Source organism: Hemitrygon akajei, unplaced genomic scaffold (assembly GCF_048418815.1).
Source record: "Hemitrygon akajei unplaced genomic scaffold, sHemAka1.3 Scf000038, whole genome shotgun sequence".
Taxonomy (NCBI): Eukaryota; Metazoa; Chordata; class Chondrichthyes; order Myliobatiformes; family Dasyatidae; genus Hemitrygon; species Hemitrygon akajei.
The window spans coordinates 7,943,779-7,967,008 of record NW_027331924.1 but is presented as its reverse complement, the minus strand read 5'-3'; the positions used below and the strand labels follow the sequence as shown (position 1 = coordinate 7,967,008).

At 46.5% G+C, this 23,230-nt stretch overlaps 1 protein-coding gene across 1 annotated transcript in view; it reads left to right on the top strand.

Annotated features, from left to right (window-relative positions):
* The window catches only part of LOC140720213 (uncharacterized), a 56,009-nt gene extending 34,708 nt beyond the window's left edge, over positions 1–21,301 (top strand). The window contains exons 4-8 of the mRNA XM_073035099.1: positions 4,832–4,913; positions 6,411–6,577; positions 13,527–13,698; positions 13,797–13,862; positions 21,192–21,301. Coding sequence (XP_072891200.1) covers positions 4,832–4,913; positions 6,411–6,577; positions 13,527–13,698; positions 13,797–13,862; positions 21,192–21,301 — 597 coding nt within the window. The remainder of the gene's footprint in view (positions 1–4,831; positions 4,914–6,410; positions 6,578–13,526; positions 13,699–13,796; positions 13,863–21,191) is intronic.
* Positions 21,302–23,230: the final 1,929 nt, after the last annotated feature.

Genomic DNA, 23,230 nt, shown 5'->3' with positions numbered 1-23,230 from the left:
AGTTACAACACACATCTACTTTAAACATTCAGGGTCAAGTAGAACATTACAGTGTAATATAAGGTGCTTGTTTTACAGCAGCAGTATCATGAACGGAGAGAAAAAAATCACTAAATTACAAAATACATAAACATGGCAAAAAGGACCAGTGAAGTACTGTTCCCCGTTTCTGCTGAAGTGCGTGTCGTCTGGTAGTAGACATTTCCTACTTAGAGACACAATACCGGCTGTCCACTCTGTCTGTGCTTCTCAGGTACCCATAAACTTCTGTAGGGCTTCCCACGGCCTCTCCCGAACACAGCAAATTCCCCTGGATTGTCCAGTCTTACTTTATCCAGGCAGCATCTTGTTAAGCGTCCTCTAATTACCATCCAAAGCTTCTGCATTATTCCAACATTAGAATGCAATTCTCCAGATGTGGTTAAAATGGAGATTTATAGAGTTGCAACATAACTGCCTGACACTGGAACCACTATCTGGGAGTTATGAACTCGGATTCCCTCTGTAGATCAGCCCATGAATACAGAAGCAAAGGGATAGCGTTGAGCCTTTATCAGGCACTAGTCACGCTGTACTTGGAGTATCGTCAGCATTTTTGTGCCCCGTATCTCAGAAAGGAAGTGTTGTCCTCGGAGAGAGTTCAGAGGAATTTCACCAGGATGATTCCAGGAATGAACGGGTTAACATACGAGAAGCATTTGGCGGCATTGCGCCTGTACTTACTGGAATTCAGAAGAATGCGGGGCGATCTCATTGAAACCTACCGAGTGTTGAATGGACGAGATAGGGTTGATGTGGAGGGGATGTTTCCTCTGGTGAGCGTATCCAGCACTAGAGGACGCAGTCTCAAAATTGAGGCGCAACCTTTCAGTACTTTTCTTGTTTTTACTGACTCTGTCTCAGGAGACAGCTTATCCACTGATGTCTACTGCAAACCCACGGACTCTCAAAGCTGCCAGGGTTATAACTATTCCCATCCTGTTATCTGTAAAATCGCGATGCATTTCTCTCAGTTCCCCCGTCCCCAGCACATCTGATCTCAGGATGAGTCTTTTTATTCCAGAGCGAAGGAGATGTCCTCCTTTTTCAAGAAAGAGGCTTCCCTTCCTCCACCATCAACGCTGCCCTCAACCGCATTTCTTCCATATCATGCACGTCTGCTCTGACCCCATCCTCCCGCCATTCTACCCGGGATAGGTTTCACCACCCCAACAGCCTTCGCCACCAGCACATAAACCAGACTCTCTCACTGATCTCCCTCCTGGGGCATATCGACGGAAGCAGAACAAATGCTACACCCGCCCCTACATCTCCTCCCTCTTTACCATTCAGGGCTACAAACAGTCCTTCCAGGTGAGGCGACGCTTCACTGGTGAGGCTGTAGGGATGGTGTACTGTGTCCGGTGCTCCTGCTGTTCCTCCCGTTTAACGCTGAGACCCGACGGAGGTTGGTAGACCGCTTCGCCTATGCTCCGTCCGCCAGAAGATCCCCTACTATCGCGATGAGGCCCCATTCAAGTTAGAGGGACAAGACCTTATATTCCGTCTGGGTTGCCTCCAACCTGACGTCATGAACATCGATTTCTCGAATTTCCGGTAATGCCCCCACCCCTCCTTCACCAGTCCTCATCCCATTTTCCCTCTCTTATCTTATGCCTTGCCTGCCCATCATCTCCCATCTGGGTCATCTGAGCCATCTGGGTCATCTGGGTCACATCTGGCCCATCTGGGTTATCTGGGTCATCTGGGTAGTGTGGGTAATCTGGGTCACATCTGAGTCTGTTGAGACTTCAGTTTTCTGCAAAGAAACAAAAAGCTCCTGATTTAAACTAAATGAAGCAGTCTGGATCCTGATTTGTGCCCTGTGACTGGCCTCTCAATGAGCTTGAGGGAGACGCTAATGGGATGAGCAGTGACATCGGCGGGTTGCAACAGTCGTAGATCGACCCCACACTGAAGAACAACCTGAACCAGGCCTGGAATTGTTCGGCGAGTGGGGGATGGTGGGAAATACAGAAAGGAACCGCAGAGGCTCCGTTGAGCTTCTGATGATTGAAAACATTTTCTGGACGGACTGCTGTGTATTCCGTGATATTTCATTACAACCCCCGGGGAGGTGTTCTTTGTCAAATAAATTCCAAGCTGTGAACTTGATCTCCACTTTGCTCTGTGAGCTCCGCCCCGATGCTGTCTGGCGTGGAATGAAATCAGCTGAAATATTTCTCAGAACAAAAGGACCCTATTCCACTGAACTCGGCCCAAATCCTTTAATTGCTTTCTGAAATCACTTCTCTCAATACTTCTAGTCGCAGAGAACTTGGGTGAAATTTGAGTAAGCTTGGTGAAAGGAGAAAGTAAGGAGGCAGGCGAGACTGTGGTTGCTCGGCGGATAGGTCGCCTCGGGACTGACCCTGCGCCAATTTAACCCGTTCCATGCCGGATGTTCTCCATTTCTCCATCTGAATCCGGTCTCCTCCAAACATTGAACCCCGGGTCGCGTACAATAAATCTGTTCCAAGATTTTCTCAGGACTTCTCGATTCAGGGGAATTCACTGACATTCATTTATTAACCCTATCATTGAGAGATTATTGCATTTCCATCTTACATATATAGTCGTATGTGTTTGGTTTAATTGCAGCGGAAAGGACGCTCCCTGTACCTGAACAAGTGAGGGGAGTTTCAGCTGAAACTCTATGCATGTCAGGCAGTCTTTCTTACACAGAAGGCCGATCTCAGATCCTCGCAGAACCCAGGCTGGATCAAATCGCAGCCTGGGACTCGCTGAGCCAAACAGAGAAACTCCACCCCACTGGTTGCGATGAAAGAAAAAGGCGAGATCTCCATGGAAATTCGGACAGAAAGGTTAACGCAGCCTGTTTGTTTTCCTCTTTAGTGTTGCTACATGATCCCACTCCCGTCTCCTCCCGCTGTCAGACCCGTCCTGAGCCAGTGAGAGTTAGTGTGACCCGGACCGCGACCGTCCAGCTCTACCCCGGCTCACCCGGCCCTGTCAATCTGATGAGCGACGGACACGTCACAGCCGAGTGGCCTCGGGAACAGCAGCTCAGACTCAACTCTCCGTACAGGGTGAGAACACCGGTGCAGGAACATTGTCGGTCACCCGGATAGCCAGACTGATTTCCCGGGACCACACTGAACACTGTCCGGTTACAACATCAGAAGTAAGTGTTGTCTATGATTCTGTACCATTATTCAGCATTTACAGCGAGGCTCCGCTTTGGTCCGGATCGGGAGTGAATTTAGTGGGAGGAGGGAGCCCTGACGTGTTCATGTTAACGAGTCAATTATTGTCCAAATAAATTAAGACAAGCGAGTTCTTTGCCGTCAACCACAAATACTCTCCAGGGTTGTCTCTAACCAGTGCGAGCAGAAAGCATCTTTTACCCCGGTAGTGACATGCGAAATATCCCACCCGTCACCGATCTCTCTGCAACAAGAGAAAATCAGCAGATGCTGGAAATGCTGGAGAGCGCCCTCTTCTTTGTGGTGGCGTGTTGGGGAGGAAGCATTAAGAAGAAGGACGCCTCACGTCTTAATAAGCTGATAAGGAAGGCGGGCTCTGTCGTGGGCAAAGTACTGGAGAGTTTAACATCGGTAGCTGAGCGAAGGGCGCTGAGTAGGCTACGGTCAATTATGGAAAACCCTGAACATCCTCTACATAGCACCATCCAGAGACAGAGAAGCAGTTTCAGCGACAGGTTACTGTCGATGCAATGCTCCTCAGACAGGATGAAGAGGTCAATACTCCCCAATGCCATTAGGCTTTACAATTCAACTGCCAGGACTTAAGAACTTTTTTAAAGCTATTATTAATGCTTTTTGAGTTAGTGATTTAGATGCATATCATATTATTACTGAGTTAAGTATTGTATGTAATGAGTTTTTGCTACAACAAGTGTATGGGACATTGGAAAAAATGTTGAATTTCCCCATGGGGATGAATAAAGTATCTATCTATCTATCTATCTATCTAATCCGAGAAGCAGACACAAAATGGCGGAGGAACTCTGCAAGCAGGGCAGCATTTATGGAAAAATAAAGTGCAGTCACCTTGGAGACTACAGGTAATGTTCTTTACATCGCGCCATGTAGCAGAAAGGTTTAAATAACATATTAAACTTCCTTCACATTTGAACAACAGTGTCTTGTCGAACCGGTCTGGATTTAATTCCAGCAGAACGGCCGCTCCTTGTTCAGAAGAATGTGCACGGACACAGAGACCCTGAAAACCGTTTCTCACAGAACAACGAGCCGTGCCTTCCAAATCAGTCAATCGTTTGGCTCCTTCCCCTTTCCATTCCAGTCCTGATGAAGGGACTCGGTCCACAACATTGACTGTCCATGGATGCTTCCTGACCTGCTGAGTTCCTCCAGCATTGTGTGTTGCCATGGTTACGAGAGATCCGCGTAGGGCAGTGAGAGAGGCTATTTGTAAGACACAACACACAGTATCCACGTTGCCATAATATTCTCGGGGAATTAAGGTGAGAATAATTCAGCTTCCGATGTTTTTTCTTATACTCATTCTACATGAAATGTTCCTTTGATTTCTCTGATTTTCTTCAACAGATCTCTTGGTTTTTTTTCCAATTCTGTTTGTTTCTTTAGCTTCAATGCAACGCTTCTTTAAGAGAGTTTCCTTATATGTTCTTGCTATCTTCTTGAACTTTGCCTACAATTGGAAGTATTTGTTCCAATCTCCATTTACTCCCTGGAATGTAGGAGAGTGAGCAATGACCTTACAAAAGTGCTTTAAATTATGAAGGGCAGAGTAAAGGACTCACTCTGTTTTATTTGTGTAATTTCAGGTCATTGCCAGCAGGCGGGGCTTTCTTCGACCCGGACGGCAAACAAGAGGACGACACTCAACCAAAGTCAGAATGGACACAGGTATGTTCATTTGGCTCATTGTCATTAAAGCTCTGTCCTTCTGGTACACGTGAGGTCAACTCATCAATAGTTCAGAGGAATAAACTTTAGCGATAAAGGGGCAGAGAGAAAGTACCATCAAACGGGCTCATTGATCCGACTGATAAAGCGACCTTGGGCACTGGAACAATTCACCAGCTCCAGCGCAGGTATCTAACAAGGAGATGGTCGAATCACTCCGCTACCATCAGACAGGAATACAGCAGCGAGCAAGGTAACAGTCTAGGGAACAGACAGAATTTCTGTCAGTATTTGGTACATCCTGATGTGGGATATGCCTTCAACAGCCAGTGGTTGAAACAAATGTTGCTTTCTCTTTTGGAAGGGCAATGGTGAATTCTCCCCGGATTTTCGGGTTGTTGCACAATGGAGGTTTGGATAGTTTCCCGGTGTCTGTTTCTGTGACCGAAATTTTAAACAGGGAATCAGGGGTGGGGGTGAGGGTGGGTGGTGGTGGCTACTGAAATGACATTGGCGAACAGGATTAAAGTAAAACAAAATGATAAACAGAGAGGGCAGCGTACAAAATCTGGGGGAACTCAGCAGGTCAGGTAGTATTGTAGAAAGAAATTAACTATCGACGTTTCGGTTAGAGGCATCTTAATCGGAGAATTTGTTCATTGATTTCAGAGATGTCTTGGGCACATAAGAAAGAGTCAGGACTGATGAAGCATTATTCTGGCTGAAGGTCTGTGACCAGTGGAAGGTTCACTGTTTCACCATGCGCCGTGGGTGATGTAAATAAATCAATAATGAACTATGATGTAAAACTACATGAATGGAGTGATTCGTCGATTTACAGAGTTGGCGGAGTTCACTAAATTTGGGACTGTTGTCAAAGTGTTGGATCCAATTACAAACACTGTAGAAATATGAACAGAGAATCACCAGGTACAGGTAATTAGGGCAAACGTGCGAAGTTGCACTTTGGGAGGTCAAGTTCGCAACGATGTGCACGGTGAATGCGGGAAGCGTTAATAAGATTGATGTACGGACGGGTCTTGTGATGGATATGCGCAGCTCCCTGAAAGTGGCAACGCAGTTGGTAGTGTGCCAACGATAAGTTGAGGTATTTGTTAAAGATGGGCTGTAACTGAATGAACTTTGGTTAAGAGACAATTTCAGTTTTGTGCACAAATCTGGTAACCACATCACGAGAATGATATGAGTGTCTGGACAGGGTGCGGACGAGTTTCGCCACAAATCCCAGAGGGAATATGCTTAAGGTTAGAGGGTAAAGTTCAAGGGGGATTTAGGATGCATGTTTTCCACAGACAGTGATCGGTATCTGGAATGTGCTGCCGAGGGAGGGACTGGAAACAGATACCCAGCAACACCTGAGAGGCCGGGAACGGACGGACATTGGCCATGTTCCTGAAGATGGGATTGGTTTAAACGTCATCGTGTTGGCATACGCATGGTGCACTCTACTATTTTATGTTCTGTGACTGACTACAGATCCGAACTCTGCAATCTCCGCCTTCCTGTCAAATTGTGAGGATCACCACCTGTTCCGGTTGACGAGATTCTACACGGAGCGACTGGAGCAGGCGATTGAGGAGGGCGTGGAGGGAGTCGGCTTCATGTTAACACATGATCATCATTTCAATGAGCGGGAGTATCACGTAAGTGGAAGGAACATAGATTCAGTGTAGATTCTACTGAATCAATCACAGACCGACAGAACAGGCACAACGGTACCACTGGGCCATGACAATCCTGCAATGCTTGGGGTTAACATCAAGAAAAGAGTTTACATCTGCGTAAACACTGAACCTATATTCACCAATACAATCCTCTGTCCAATTGTCGGAACAAATTCATTTTTAGACGGGTTAGTATACGGACAATGATTGACAGGTGACTTTAGTAAAATGTCACTTGACGGATATTGCAAGTGGACACGGGACCACTTTACACCACTGTTTTTGTATCACATCAGGTTCCCAATGTTCGACCTTAATGCCCATTCACCTGATGACCCACGGGATTCCCACAAATCATATATATAGTGATCTATTTCTCATCTCATTTCTCGAGTCTACTTTCACCCTGATTTTCAATTGACCAGGCCACACTGATTATCGTCTCTCATTTGAACTACTGAAGCTTTCTTTGATCAATATCCGAACATGCCTCATGTTTCTGTTACCTTCTGTTTCTTGTGACTATTCCAATCTGAGTTTCTTATTACTACAGCATATACTGTTAACACCTGGAAGTGCAGCATTAGAATAGCTAACACCGAATTACAAATGGTCCTTGTGCTACTGGAGGGCTTTCACCTAATGCCACCCAGATTGAATTTTAGTGAAGAGCCACACACCATACTGAACACTACACTCCACGTGAGGCAGCTGCCAATTTCAGTCCAAACCTCTTAATCAACATTACCACCAGTCGGCTTTGATCTGTCACACAGGCACAATAGTTCTGAATTTGCTGTCTGCACCTCACTGCCAATTCCCAGCCGTAGGCTGACACTGCCCCCCACCGCCCTCAGAGCCCGGCAGGGAAGTGTAAACCTGCTGGGGATCACCAGCAATTACCCCAGGGAAAATCAACAGAGATCCGGCCATAGTGCGACCTACCCATAGTCATCAAACTCTACAGTACAGCAACAGATTCTTCTGCTCATCTAGTCCACACCGATCTGACGTTGATTTGAACCCGTTCTGGAGACGCACATAACTCCCCCATTGAATGAACTTATCCAAACTGATCGTAAATGTTCAAATCGAATGTACATCAACTAATTCCGTTGGCAGCACGTTCCACGCCCTCAGCAACCTCTGAGTGAACAAATTCCCCTTCATATTCTGGAGAAGGATAGGACTGGAACCAGGGTTGAGATTTTTGATTGGAGAAAGGCTAACTTTGAGGAGATGTGAAAGGATTCAGAAGGAGTGGAATGGGACAGTTTGTTTAATGGGGAGGATGTATTAGAGAAATGGACGTGGTTTAAAGGTGAAATTTTGAGGGTACAGAATCTTCATGTTCCTTTTAGGTTTGAAAGGAAAGGTTCAACGTTTGAGAGAGACATGGGATGTTGGAAACTTGGTTAGGAAAAAGAGAGATATCTAGAATAAATATAGGCAGCATAGAGTAAATGAGGTTCTCGAGGAATATAAAGAATGTAAGAAGAATCTTAAGAAAGAAATTAGAAATGCTAAAAGAAGATCCGAGGGTGCTTTAGCAAGTAAGGTTAAAATAAATCCGAAGGGTTTCTACAGTTATATTAATAGCAAAAGGATAGTGAAGGATAAAATTCGCCCCTTAGAGAATCAGAGTGGACAGCTATGTGTGGAGCCGAAAGAGATGGGGGAGATTTTGAACAATTTCTTTTCTTCGGTATTCACTAAGTACATGGATATTGAATTGTGTAAGGTAAGTGGAACAAGTAGGGAAGTTATGGAAACTATGACGATTAAAGAGGAGGAAGTACTGGCGCCTTTAAGGAATATAAAAGTGGATAAATCTCTGGGTCCTGACAGGATATTCACTAGCAGGGACTCTGACAGAAATATTTCAAATGTCATTAGAAACGGGGATGTTGCCGGTGGATTGGCGTATTTCTCATGTGTTCCATGGTTTAAAAAAGGGTTCTTAGAGTAAACCGAGCAATTATAGGCCTGGCAGTTTGACGTCAGTGGTGGGTAAATTAATGTAAAGTATTCTTAGACAAGGCCTTTGACAAGGTTCCGCACGGAAGGTTAGTTAGGAAGGTTCAATCGTTAGGTATTAATATTGAAGAGGTAAAATGCAATCAACAGTGGCTGAATGGGAGATGCCAGAAAGTAGTGGTGGATAACTGTTTGTCAGGTTGGAGGCCGGTGACTAGCGGTGTGCCTCAGGGATCTGTATTGGGTACAATGTTGTTTCTCATATACATTAATGATCTGAATGATGGGGTGGCAAATTGGATTAGTAAGTATGCAGATGATACTAAGGTAGATGGCGTTGTGGATAATGAAGTAGGTTTTCAAAATTTGCAGAGAGATTTAAGCCAGTTAGAAGAGTGGGTTGAACGATGGCAGATGGAGTTTAATGCTGATAAGTGTGAGGTGTTACATTTTGGTAGGAATAATCCAAATAGGACATACATGGTAAATGGTAGGTCATTGAAGAATGGAGTAGAACAGAGTGATCTAGGAATAATGGTGAACAGTGAAGGTGGAATCTCACGTGGATAGGATGGTGAAGAAAGCTTTTGGTATGTTGGCCTTTATAAATCAGAGCATTCAGTATAGGAGTTGGGATGTAATGTTAAAATTGTACAAGGCCAAAATTGGAGTATTGTGTACAGTTCTGGTCACCGAATTACAGGAAAGATGTCAACAAAATGGAGAGAGTACATATTTAATGTTACGTGGGTTTCAGCACCTAAGTTACGGGGAAAGGTTGAACAAGTCAGGGGTTTATTCTTTGGAGCGTAGAAGGTTGAGGGGGGACTTGATAGAGGTATTTTAAATTATGAGGGGGATAGATAGAGTTGATGTGGATAGGCTTTTTCCATTGAGAGTAGGGGAGATTCAAACAAGAGTACATGAGTTGTGAGTTAGGGGGCAAAAGTTTAAGGGTAACACGAGGGGGAACTTCTTTACTCAGAGAGTGGTAGCGTGGAACGAGCTTCCAGTAGAAGTGGTAGAGGCAGGTGCTGTATTGTCATTTAAAGTAAAATTGGATAGGTATATGGACAGACAAGGAATGGAGGGTTATGGGCTGAGTGCGGGACAGTGAGACTATGTGAGTGTAAGCGTTCGGCACGGACTAGAAGGGTCGAGATGTCCTGTTTCCGTGCTGCAATTGTTATATGGTTATTTTGTCTTTCACCTGTCATCGTTACCCCATGATCTCTAATTCCAGTCCCACCCAAGCTCAGTTGAAAATGCCTTTTCGCACTTGCTCTGTCTATACCTTTAATGAACTTGTATACCTCCATCACATCTCTCCTGGTTCTCCTATAATCCATGGAATAATATCCTAACCTATTTACACTTTCCCTCGATCTCAGATGCTCATGTCCTGACAACAATCTTTAAATTTGTTCTGCACACGTTCAATTTTATTGATATCCTTTCGAGAGGTAGGTGCACAAATTGCTTCAAATTAGCCTGTGCTACATCAATTTCGACATGATATCCCAACTTCTGTATTCAATATTTTGATTTATGAAGACCTATGTCCTAAATGCTTTACAACGCCATCTAACTTCGACAACACTTTCAAGAGATTTTTCATCTGTATTCCCAGACACTTCAGTTTCACCGCACTGCTCAATGTCCTACCTCTCAATGTCTTAGTGTTATCGTGGTTTATCCTCAAAAAGTACATCACCTCACACGTGTCTTCATTAAATTCTGTCTCCCAATCTACATTCCACCATTTCTAAACTGTTCCACGTCCCACTGCAATCTCTGATAACCTTTCTCGCTCTTATAGCCTTTGTGTCAACCAGATTTGATGACCCAGTTTAGAACGTTATCATCCAGAGCGTTGATACATATGACAGACAACAACAAGATCCCTGCCGCACACCTCTAGTCATAGAGTCAGAGAAGCAAGTCTCTGCTGCCACGATTAGCTTCTCTCGTGAATCCACTATTTAAACTAGCATACTCTCATGTCATGAATGCCAAGCCACTTAAATCTTATTGACAAAGCTCCCATGATGGACATGGATCTACTAGGCACAAATCCGTGTTGACTATCCCTAATCAATCCTTGCCCATCCAAATGCTCATATTCAGTCCCTTAGAGTACCTGCCGGTAACTTTCCCATCACTGGTGTCAGTTTCACCAGCCTGTAATTCCCTGGCTTATTCTTACAGACTTTCAAGTAGCAGAACAACATTACCTATCCTCCAATACTTCCGGATCAAACATTTAAAATATCTTTACTGAAGCACCTGCAATCTCTGTTTAGCCTCAAACGAGGTACGAAGCAAAGCCCCAGGGATGTATCTACCCGAACCTGCTTCAAGACAGTAAATATCTCCTCCTCTGTAATCTGTATAGAGTCCGCGATCTCACTGCTGATTTGCCTCAGTCTAACTACTCTGTAGTCTCCTGACTAAGTATAAATTCAAAAAAATTGATTTAAAATCTCCCACACTTTTTCTCAGCTTCATGCATAAAGGCCCACTCTGAACTTCAAGAGGACCAATTTTGTTCTGAATATATTTGATGAAGAGTTTGGTATTCTCCTTTCCCTTGTCTGCTAGCGCAAACTCATGCCGTACTTTAGCCCTCTTTTGTTTTCTGACTTTAGTAACTCTTGCAATTCTTTTACTCATCAAGTGCTTCATCTGATCCCTCGAGCCTGTACTTATGATGCGCTCGGGGCCTCAATATCTCTCAAAAACCTAGGTTCCCGGAATATGTTACCCTTGCCTTTTATTCTGTCAGTAAGATTCAATCTGTACTTGTGACCATTCATGCATTCAAACTATGTACTCTCAAAATATCAGTTTTGGAAGCCTCACACCTACCAAGCACATCTGTTACCAGAAAACAACCAGTCCCAATCCCTTTCGTCAGATCCCTTCCGATGCTACAAAAGTTGGCCTTTCTTCAATTTAGATTCTTAACCCGAGGGCCAGACCCATCCTTGCCCATAATGATCTTTAAACTAATGGCATTATGATCACTAGATCACCGCACACATGCTTGTCGCCTGCCGGATCTTGTACCCTGATAGAATTCCAGTATGTGCTGTTTACAGTCACGACCGCAATGTATTGATTATGGAAACTTCCCTGGACATATTTCACATACACAATCCCATCGAGCCCTTTAAAATGTGGATGTCACAGCCAATAAATGGACAGTTAACATTACCTACCATCAGAAGCCGAAGTTTCTTGCAACTGTCTGTGATCCCTGTGCAAATTTGATCCTCTCCAAGTCCCAGTAACCATTGGGTGATGCACAATGTCATCCCATTAACCTGGTCGTTCCTCTCTTATTGCTCAGTTTCACCCATGTAGACCCAATAGATGAGCTCTCCAGTCTGTCCTGTCTGAGCAATGCAGTGATATTTTCCCTTAAGCGACCACTCCTTCTGTAATCCGACCCGGTCTGTTGAATCATGTCTAACGCTACAGAACCCTGGAATGCTGAAAAGCCAGTCCTCACCAACTCTAAGCAAATCACATCAATAGTCGCCATCCTGTAATTCAATGTGCTGATCCATGCGTGAAGCTCATCTTCCTTTCCTACAACACTCTTTACATTGAAATAATACTGATTTCGGAAAGAAATAGCTTCACGATGCTCATCCTTTAGCTTCCTGACTTTCCCACACAACCGCTCCATTATCTACTCCGGTTCTTCATTCCCCTGCTCATGTTTAACACATCCCCACTACCTATGCAGCGCTTACAAACCTTCCCCCATGGGTATCAGTCCCCCTCCAATTCGAGTGCAAAACCATCACGTCTGTCCAAGTCCCAAATTCCTTGGAAGAGAGCCCAATCATCCCAACATCTGAAGCTCTCAGTCATGTACCATCTCATCAGCCGCACGTTAGACTGTCTTATCGTCCTACTTCAGGCCTCTCTAGTACCTGGTACGGATAGCGATCTTGAGAACTCAACCCTGGGGGTCCTGCCCTTTGGCTTAGCATCCATGAACTCACATTGCAGGAGCTCCTCACTCTTCCTGCTCTTACGTCATCCGGCGAATCACCCTGCCGTTAAGAAAGTTTCAGACTTTGATGCGAGAGGTCCCCAAGCTTGACAACACACCATCCAGAAATCTTGTTGTCGGCAACAGAATCCCCAGTCTGTTTTCCTAACCGCAGAATTCCCCCTGTTAATGCAGCTCACTCTTCTCAGTCCTTCTGAGTCACAAAACCAAACTCAGTGCCAGAGGTATAATCGACATGCCTTTTCTCTTCTAGGTCATACCCGGAAACAGAAAATTTGTTCTGTTATAGAGGGGTTCGCTGCAGTGACAGATTCTGATTTCCCCCTCTTGCCTGTCACCCACTTACCTGTGTCCTGCCCCTTGTGTATAGCTTCATCCCTGTACATCCTGTCAGTCAACCTCTCAGCCCCCTGAATGATCCCGGTTTCATCCAGCTCCAGCTCCAGTTCCTTAGCACAGTCTGTAATAAGCTGCAGTTGGATGCACTTCTTCCAGTTGTACTTGTCAGGAACACTGGATTTCTCCTTGTCTTGCCACACCCTGTAGGAAGAACATTCCACTATCCTGCCTGGCATTCCCACTGTTTTAACCGTAAAAACCGAGAGCTAAAATATTACCCAAATTCCAGCTAAAGCCTCACTGGACCATCTGTGACACTAAGCCACAATTCTCCACACTATCTCTGGCTCACTCACCCTATGTCTGCTCCGCTTAAACATTGCTAAGTGATAATTACTGCGCAATCTGTGGCACAGAATGTCCGGACTGACACCTCTCGCTTCTTTAAATTCTTTCTCCCGCTATGAACACTTCAATGGCTGTTAGCGATCTGTGTCGAGCAGAAAGTGCAGAGACAGTCCATGCTCAGGGTAGTTTTGTACCCATCCCTCCGCTCCTCAATATATTCCCCATTGTTCATTACAGAGCGTGACTGAGCTCGCGGAGAAGGGAAACCGAGCGGGCGCTTCCAAACTCCTCCTGGATCTGGTGATGGAGAAGGGCACCGGAGCCCGGAGGGTGATGTGGGAATCCTTTGTGAAACTACATCATCATTTACCGAAGCTGAGCAGAATATTGAATGAAATACGGGAACGTGGTACGGTGAACAATACACTGTGTGTCACAGATTTAAATGCTAATGAATTTACAGTATTACAAAGAACAGACTTCATGCAGGTTAATCTATTTGGACAGGTGACGGCCAGTTCGCCTGCATGGACACTGAGCGGTGTTTATCTGAACTGCCCGCGCGTCTGAAAGGTAAGCGATGGAACGGAAATCTCAAAGTCTTTCTTTTACTCTGAGAGTCTGAATACCTGTCTTCAGTGATATGATTAGAGACTGTCTAAACATGGGAGACATTTTTTGTTGCTGTGGCTGGAGGACATGTAACCATCTGTAATTTTCAGAACACCTTGTACCGTCCGGGTCTTCGGCTGTGCATCTGGAGACATCTATGAAATTTAACCCCATACACCTGCCTTCTCACCATATCTTTTGATGCCCTGACCAATCAAGACCTTCTGCCATAAATATACCCATGGACACGGCTTCCACTGCAGTCTGTGGCACAGCATTCCAGCATTCACTACTCCTTGGCAACAATAATCCTCCTTACCTGTCGTAAAGGTTTGCCTCTCAATTTTGATGTTGTGCCTATCAGTTCTGGATACGCCCACCACAGAAAACATCCTGTCCATATCAACCTTATCTGGTTTTTTCAACATTCAACAGGTCCCAAAGAGATTCCCAACCGAACCCTCCCCCCGCATTCCGCTAAATTCCAGTGATTACAGGCCCAAAGTTGCCAAGACGCTCCTCATATGTTAACCCCCTCCCCCATTCCCAGAATCATCATCGTGAATCTCCTCTGGACTCTCTGCAATGACAACACATCCAGTCTGAGATATGGGTTCCAACATTGTTGACAATACTCCAAGCGTGGCCTGACTACAGTCTTATAAAGGCTCAGCATTATCTCTTTGTTTTAATATTCGATTCCCTTTGAAATAAATGCCAACATTGCATTTGCCTGCTTTGCTACAGACTCAACCTGTAAATGAACCTTCTGTGACTCTTGCTGGAGGACTCCTAAGTCCCTCTGCACCTCTGGTGTTTGGCCCTTCCTCCCATTGAGATAATGGTCCGCACTATTGTTCCTTTAACCAAAATGCATTTTCATACATTTCCCAACACTCTATTTCATCTGCTACTTTTTTTGCCCGTTCTTCCAATTTGTCTTCTTTCTGGTACAATCGCATTGCTTCCTCAGCACTACCTATCCCTCCACCTATCTTTTTATCATCAGCAAACTTTGCCACAAAGGCATCAATTCCATTATCTAAATCATTGATCAAACAATGTGAAAAACTGCGGTCCCAATACTGACCCTGAAGAACACCACTGGTCACAAGCAACAAACCAGAAAAGGCCCCATTTATTCCCACTCGCAGTCTGCTGTCTGTCAGCCATTCCTCTATCCATGCCAGTATCTTTCCTGTAACGCAATAGGGCTTTATCCTGTTCAGCAGTCTCATATGTGGCACCTTATCAAATGCCTTCCAAAAATCCAAGTAAATGGCACCCACTGACTCTCCTTTGTTCACCATTCCTGTTATTTCCTTGAAGAACATATTTATCATGCATGATTTCCCATGTCATCGGGTTCTGTGATACAATAATAAACCTCGATCTGGCTGGCAGCCACATTCAGTGTGAAGGAATCCAGCGGCTGGGACCCGGGCTGCACAAGTGCCAGGATTTGAGGTAACTTGATTTATCGCTCACTCTGAACTGTGAAACTTCCATTGTGATTTTGGCAAAGTTGTAGTAAATCCGATTGTGAAGAATTGTGTAAAATGACCAGGGGATCGGTCCGTATTTCCCCAAGGATGAGAGCTTTCTGTGTTTCGTTGTTAAGGGGTGTGGGGACTTTAGATTAGTAAACAATGGCCATTTGTTTAATGGTAGTAAATCACGGGAATGGCCGTGACTGCAGCAGGTTGGTCAGAGTTTCACACACCCTTCCCGGTGAAGGACAAGAGATCGTCAACAGACTGTCCCTATGAGAAGGAAATAATTATCATTATGAAATTGTCCTCCACTGCCCTTTCCCGCGTGTGACTATCACCATCAGTCCACCTGTGTGACTGTGTTCACTACCGGATACCCAGACCCCATGGGTGCATCTGTTCTCCCGTTTGTGGGCCTCAGTTCAGATCCACCCCTCCCGTGCAATCCCTCGTCTTGTTGGAATTTCTTTTCCCATCAGTATCCTCCTATGGGATCTCTCTTTCCCATCCCTCTTCCTCTTGTGGGATCTCTTCTCCTTCCTCGTGTGGGACCACTCCTCTTTCCTCTTCTGGGATCTCTCTTCTTTCCTCATGTGGGATCTCTCCTCTTTCCTCTGAGGGACCTCTCCTCCAGCCTCCTCCGTGATCTCTCTTCCACAATCACCATCCTCTTGCAGGTTCTCTCTTCCTGTCCCTTTTCCTCAGGTGGGTTCGCTTCCACCATCTCCCATCGACACTTTCCCATTAACAAATCTTCCTCACTGTGGGACTTTCCCCCATCCTTCAACCCCGCCCCTCCCGACCCTCCCACGTCTGGAACACGTTTCCAACTATTGGTGAATGACACAGAATATGTGGAGTTTACAGGGTCACGCTGACAGACAAACTTACTGAAATTCGGTGAATACGCTGGAGCTGGGCAGTGAGGAACATTGACAGTGATGGGAACTCCGACCGGTGATTTACTGACGGGTTTAATTTTTCCTCAAATATCTGAGTGAGAGAAATTCCCTCAGACACACGGGTTGAATCACTTTGTTCATCAATTTGTTTAGACTTGGGCGTAATGAACTGGGAGATTCTGGAATGTCGGCGGCACTAAACAACCTGGAGTGTAAAATAGAGAAACTGCGGTAAGTACGGAACTGTGGGAGATTGTGTTTACAGTCACTGGGTGTCTGACACTGAACACTAACGAGATATGTAATTGTGTTACTGATAAACACTGGGGATTTGTACCATCTCCTGTCTCGCTGTGTCCTTCACCCCGCTCTCTCTCATCTCCAGGCTGAGCCACGTCGGTGTCACAGATTCCGGTGCCAAGGAACTCACTTCCGCACTCAATACAAACCGATCACTTACGGAGCTGCTCCTGAGTGAAAATGACCTGGGAGATTCAGGAGTGAAACTGGTGTCTGCGGCTCTGAGGAACCCGGAGTGTAAAATACAGGAACTGCGGTAAGTACCAGACTGAGGGTGATTCTGTTTGCAGTCACTGAGTGTCTGACACTGAACATTAATGTGATCAGTAATTGTGTTACTGATAAACACCGAGGATTTGCTCCGTCTCCTGTCTCTCTGCGTCCTTCACCCTCGCTCTCTCTCATCTCCAGGCTGGACAATGTCGGTCTCACAGATTCTGGTATCGAGGATCTCGGCTCCACTCTCAGAACAAATTTATCACTGACGGAGCTGGACCTAGGATGGAACTCTCTCACAGATCGATCTGTCCCCGGTCTCCGCCGCCTCATACTGACTCCCCCCAGTCTGTTGTGGATCCGGTGAGTATTTGTGTTAATGTTCAATGTGATAAAATAACAGCGGATCCGCGGGTTTTCTGGTGATATTTGTCTGTGAGTGTTGTTGAAACATTAACCTCAGTCTCCTGTAACTGATACTGTTGTGTAATCTGTTTATTTCATCTTTATTCCTCCATCTGTTTCAGGCTGGGTGGGAATCAGCTCAGTGAGACCGGGAGGAAGGAACTGAGATCTCTGCAGGAACCCAGACCCGGACTAAGAGTGTGGACCGCGTGAAACTTTATTCTTTCTTTATTATTTCTTTCGTTTAGAAAAGCAACGTGCCCAATTCAATTCCATTCATCAGCTTAATATTGATGGTGTGACCACAGAGTAATCTAATAAAAATAGTAAAATATTGTTCTGCTTGTTCTGCTCAAACTATTGTGAAGCATCTACACTACATTTCATGAATGATATTAATATTCTTAGGAAGCTGTCCAATGATTAGAAAGTCTTGTGTGATGCTCTTATTACCTTGGGAGAGGTTAAGGCTGCCATTTCAAATTTAAAACTCAATAAGTCGCCGGGTGTGGACGGTCTGACTACCGAATTTGTAAGATGTTTTCTGACACCTTAGCTCACTTTTTACTAAAATTGTTATTTTAGAATGCATTGGTAAAGGATTTCTTCCCACTTCTTTAACACAGGGCCTTATTACTTTAATTCCCAAACCAAGAAAAGATAAATTATTTATCAATAATTGGCATCCTATTTGCCTTCTCAATAGTGATTATAAAATTCTGGCCCAAATCATTGCTCACAGAATGAACATAGTTTTAACATTTATTATTGATGAAACACAGTCAGGTTTCATAAAGGGTCAGCATATCTCTAATAATGTCAGAATGATTATTCTCATCTTGTTCAAAATGCTAGTTTTATACTGTTTTAGATTTTTGCTAAGCTTTTGATACTATTGAGCATCAGTTTATCTTCACTGCTCTTGGTAAATTTGGATTTGGTCCATTATTTTGTAAGGCGGGGTGGAATTATCCTGGGAGATAATCTTTTTGCTCCCCTTGCTGAGGACGGTGCATTCAGCAGTCTGGCCGATATAATGATGTTAAATTGACAAATCCCTCGGCAGTGAGTCTGGATCTACAGCGCTCTCGGACGCGGGCCTGAAGTGTGATTTTATAACCATCGGTTCCGCGATGCAGAGTGATGGTGAGAAACGGGAATGATTATTCAGACTGGCACTCGTTGTCGCCGGTCAGCTGATTGTGTGTGAATGTGAGTGAGTCGAGAACAGCTTATTTATTCCCGCACGTCAGCAGCTCATACGTTGTTTAACTTACACTTGTCATGATGAATTCAATAAACCGCTGTAGCTTCCTGTCTTGGTGTCGGACTTTATTCTCATCAGAGCAGAAACGATGACCTGGGGTTACTGCTGCTCTCCGCCCCCCGGAGAACTACAATAATGGGTCTGAGCTTCTCACACTGACACAGTAGCGTCTCAGCCCCAGGGTGAGAGATGTCGGACTTGCAGAGTCTGGGTGCTCAGGATCTCATCTCCACTCTACCCCCCATCGTGGCTAACTGCCCCTGCAGACTGTTAAAATCGACTGTTATGTCAGACGTGATTTCACTTATGTCCCAAGTACGATAGTGATGGGGGATGGAATACCGGCGTTAGGCACATGGTGAAGCTCACTCCACACCGACCCATCACACATTCCCGGGGTCAGACACGGAGTAAAATTCTCTCCTCGCCTTCCGATCTCGCCCTCTCATACCCAGCCACGGAGAAGCGGTCTCTGTGGCGTGAGATGAATCAGCTAAGTTCAGATTGAAACTGCAGCACAGGAACATCCTCCATCCCACACACGAGTTGAATCTACGTAGGGGTGGTCAGAGAGATGGGGAGTGATACAGGGTGCACGGAGGTGGAGCGGGTGGGAGGGGGCACAAATGGAAAGGGAAATGGTGGTGGATATTAGTACGCTAGCGGTTGACAATCGAATTTGACGTCTATCGTGGAGAAGTCGCCCAGGATGAAATCGAAGATGAGGATAATTTTGCAAAATGAGACCCCACCCCTAGGCGTCCTATCTCACCGACCGCACTCCTCACGGGACGCTATCCATTCCCATCCACTCACACTGGCCTCGCACTCAATCGAAGGCCATCTTTTCCCATTCATTCCTACCATCCGCACTCCCAATAGACGTCACCCCTTCCCATTCACTCCACCCATTCGCATTCCTAACGGGACGCACCACGACCCTTTCGCTCCCATCATCCGAAAATTCCAACGGGACCCCACGGCTTCCCATTCACTCCCACCATCCACACTCTCAATAGACCCCAAGAGAGTGACGCTGTGACATGAAATAGTCACAGATCCGCTTAAAATGTCTGACGGGACAGTTTAGGGCTGGTTTAAAGTGGGCTTGTTTAAAGTGGGCTTCGGGAATGGAGGGGGTGAGAGGCCGATTGAAAGCGGCCTTCACCATCGTTAATTTTGTTGAGAAAAAAGGAGAGATGTGGTGACTGAAGGAGACCCCGTTCGGCCGGGTTGAAACGGGACCAAGGAGGGAGAGATGTGGTGATTGAAGGAGACCCAGTTCGGCCGGGTTGAAACGGGACCAAGGAGGGAGAGATGTGGTGACTGAAGGAGACCCCGTTCGGCCGGGTTGAAACGGGACCAAGGAGGGAGAGATGTGGTGACTGAAGGAGACCCCGTTCGGCCGGGTTGAAACGGGACCAAGGAGGGAGAGATGTGGTGACTGAAGGAGACCCCGTTCGGCCGGGTTGAAACGGGACCAAGGAGGGAGAGATGTGGTGACTGAAGGAGACCCCGTTCGGCCGGGTTGAAACGGGTCCAAGGAGGGAGAGATGTGGTGACTGTAGGAGACCCCGTTCGGCCGGGTTGAAACGGGACCAAGGAGGGAGAGATGTGGTGACTGAAGGAGACCCCGTTCGTCCGGGTTGAAACGGGACCAAGGACGGAGCGCCGCCTTGGTTAAAGTGAGCGGCAGAGAAGGAGTGAAGCACACGTTGACTGCAAATGGCCGACGCTCCTCTGAAATGGCTGCTGGGGAGGGTGTGACGGATTTGGCAGAAGTGAGCATAAGAGAGGGAGGGACGCGCTGACTTAAAATGGGGGAATCCGGGGTTAATGTTGCACAGACTGACAGATACAGAATGAGACACACTCTCACACTGTAACAGAGACTGACAGATACAGAATGGGACACACTCTCACACTGTAACAGAGACTGACAGATACAGAATGGGACACACTCTCACACTGTAACAGAGACTGACAGATACAGAATGGGACACACTCTCACACTGTAACAGAGACTGACAGATACAGAATGAAATCCCGACTCTCACACTGTAACAGAGACTGACAGATACAGAATGAAACCCACACTCTCGCACTGTTTCAGAGACTGTTATAAAATAAAATTTTATTTTTTAAAATAAAATAAAATGTTATGAGAATAAAATTCTTACATTCACACTAAACCAGAGAGTGACACCGCCCGAACCCCACAGTCTCAGGCTGTACCAGGGACTGATATCCACAGAATGATCTCCATACACTCACATTGCTCCGAAGGCTGGTGAGTACAGAATGAACCACCCCTCTACACACTATACTGGTGACAAGCGGGTAAAGATAATCTCATTTCCACGGTCCGCATGTCTCCGCCTCCTCAGAGACAGCCGTTTATCAGCCCTACCCCGCACAGGGACCCGCTTGGGTTACGTCTTTTAAATTCTGCAACTGCCCTTTTTCGGGGTTTTTTCACACTACGTCAAGGTATCCATTCAGAAAATTCCAGTTTCATTTTTTTTTATGGATTCTGCCTGACACGCTGATTATTTTAAGTATTTTGTTCATTAGTGGACACATCATCAAACAACAATATCGGGTTCAGATCATCCACCTCTTTAGGGGCTGCTCCAAATTACTGCAGCATACTACCGTTTGTAAATACTTCGATGCATATTGGCTCCACATCTCCCTGACTCCACAGAAATGAATCGCTCTGCACCGTTCTACAGGGATCAGCTGCCGGCTGATGTCGTCACAATGTCTGCGCCGCACTCGCTGATGCATCGGCAGCACAACGTTGTCGGTAACTGATCGGGTCCGCAGACTTCACACACAAAACTGCAAATGTTGCTTCGCCGATGCTCTTACGGGAAACACGGATAACGGCAATGATCAATCAGCATGTCTTTCCCGCACGGTAAAATGTTTCAAGCATGCTGTGTGAGATTCAGCCTGTCTTCCGGCTGCCCGCCATCCCTCTGAAGAATCTCTGAGCGACGTGGTCTTCTGTCTCTTGTACGCGGTGCCCTGAGTGATGCAGGCTGGCATGCCAAAATCCGCTTTTACCTCCCCGTCTACGTGGAACCACTTACCAAAATTTAGTGCGTTCCGTTAATCGAAAACTAGACAGAGTGAACACAGATTTCTCTCCACCCCGCCACCTCTAAACACATTTCCCTCTCTTACACTCCCCCTCTCTCTTCCCAATGCTTTCCTTTCGCCGCCACCGCTCTACCCATACCTTTCAACCCCATACCCCAAACACTCCCCCTCCTCTTTCTTACCGGCCATCTGTCCCTCTCCCCTTCCCCTTCAGTATCTCTTCCTCTCTGCCGCCTTCGTCTCTTGTTCCTCTCTTTCCCTCCCTCGAAACTCACCCCCTTCTCTCACACACTCTCAACTATCCCCTTCTGTCCCACACACTCTCTTCTCTCTGTCTCTTGCCGCTCCTCCCCTCTACTCATCTTTGTCTTTCATCTCTTTTCCCCCTCAGTCTCTCCGCCTCTCACACCTCTCCACTCTCATCCCTCTCTCATCCTATCACCCCTCTCCCCTTCCCCGGCTCATACTACCTGTCCCCCTCTCACCCTTCTCTGTCCCTCATCCCTCTCCGACTCACCTCTCTCGTTCTTCTATCTTTCACACCTCCACCCTTCTCCGTCTTTTAACCTCATTCCCACTCTCACCCTGCTCTCTCTCACCCCTCTCCCCTTCTCATTCCGTCCGTCTTTCACAACTCTCCCAACTCTCTCTTTCTCAACTCTCTCCCCCACTGTGTTCCACCATTCCCTCCCCACACTGTCGACGTCTTTCATCTCCTGCCTCTCACGCTTCTCCCCCCCCCCCCACCTCTCTCTCTTCTCCGTCTTCCACGATTCTCTCTCACATTTCTGTCTCACCTCCCATTCCCCAATCGGTCTCTCACGTCTCTCCCCTCTATCGACTGTTCTCTCCCACCTCTCCTCTTTCCCCCTTCTCTACGCCCATCCCTCCCCCTCCTCCCTGCCTCTGTCTCCCACCACCTATCCCACACTCTCACTCCCCTCCCACTCTCCCTCTCCCATCTCTCACCCTCCTCTCCCCCGGGCAACACACCCCATACACCCCGCTCTCTCTCTGCTCCTCTCTGTTTCTCACCGCTCTCTCGCCCTCTGTCTTTCACCTCTCGCTCTAACCTCATTTCTCTCTCTCCCTCTTTCCTCCGCTCTACTCCTGACGGTCACCTCCAACTAAAGGAACATCTCCCATCTCTCTCCCTCCTCTCCCCCGGCCAACACACCCCATACACCCCGCTCTCTCTCTCTCTCCTCCTCCTCTCTGTTTCTCACCGCTCTCTCGCTCTCTGTCTTTCACCTCTCGCTCTAACCTCATTTCTCTCTCTCCCTCTTTCCTCCGCTCAACTCCTGACGGTCACCTCCAACTAAAGGAACATCGCGTGCTGCACCGTACCGCCTCCGGTTGTGAGTGGGATCTTCCTGTGCACAGCGAGGGTTGAGACACAGGTAGGAGAAATGGGAGACGGGGGGGGGGATGAAAATGACTGGGAAGAGACGGGAGGGAGCAAGAGAATGGGGAGGGTTATAGAGAGGGATGAGGACAGAGGGGAGAAAGGAAAAAGGGTGGGAAGACGGAGTGGAGAGAAGAGGATAGGGTGGGGGAGAGAGGGGTAGGGGAAGAAATGGAGAGAGAAGAGGGGATAGAGAGCGGGAAGAGAGGGGAGTGGAAGAGAGAGGCGGAGGA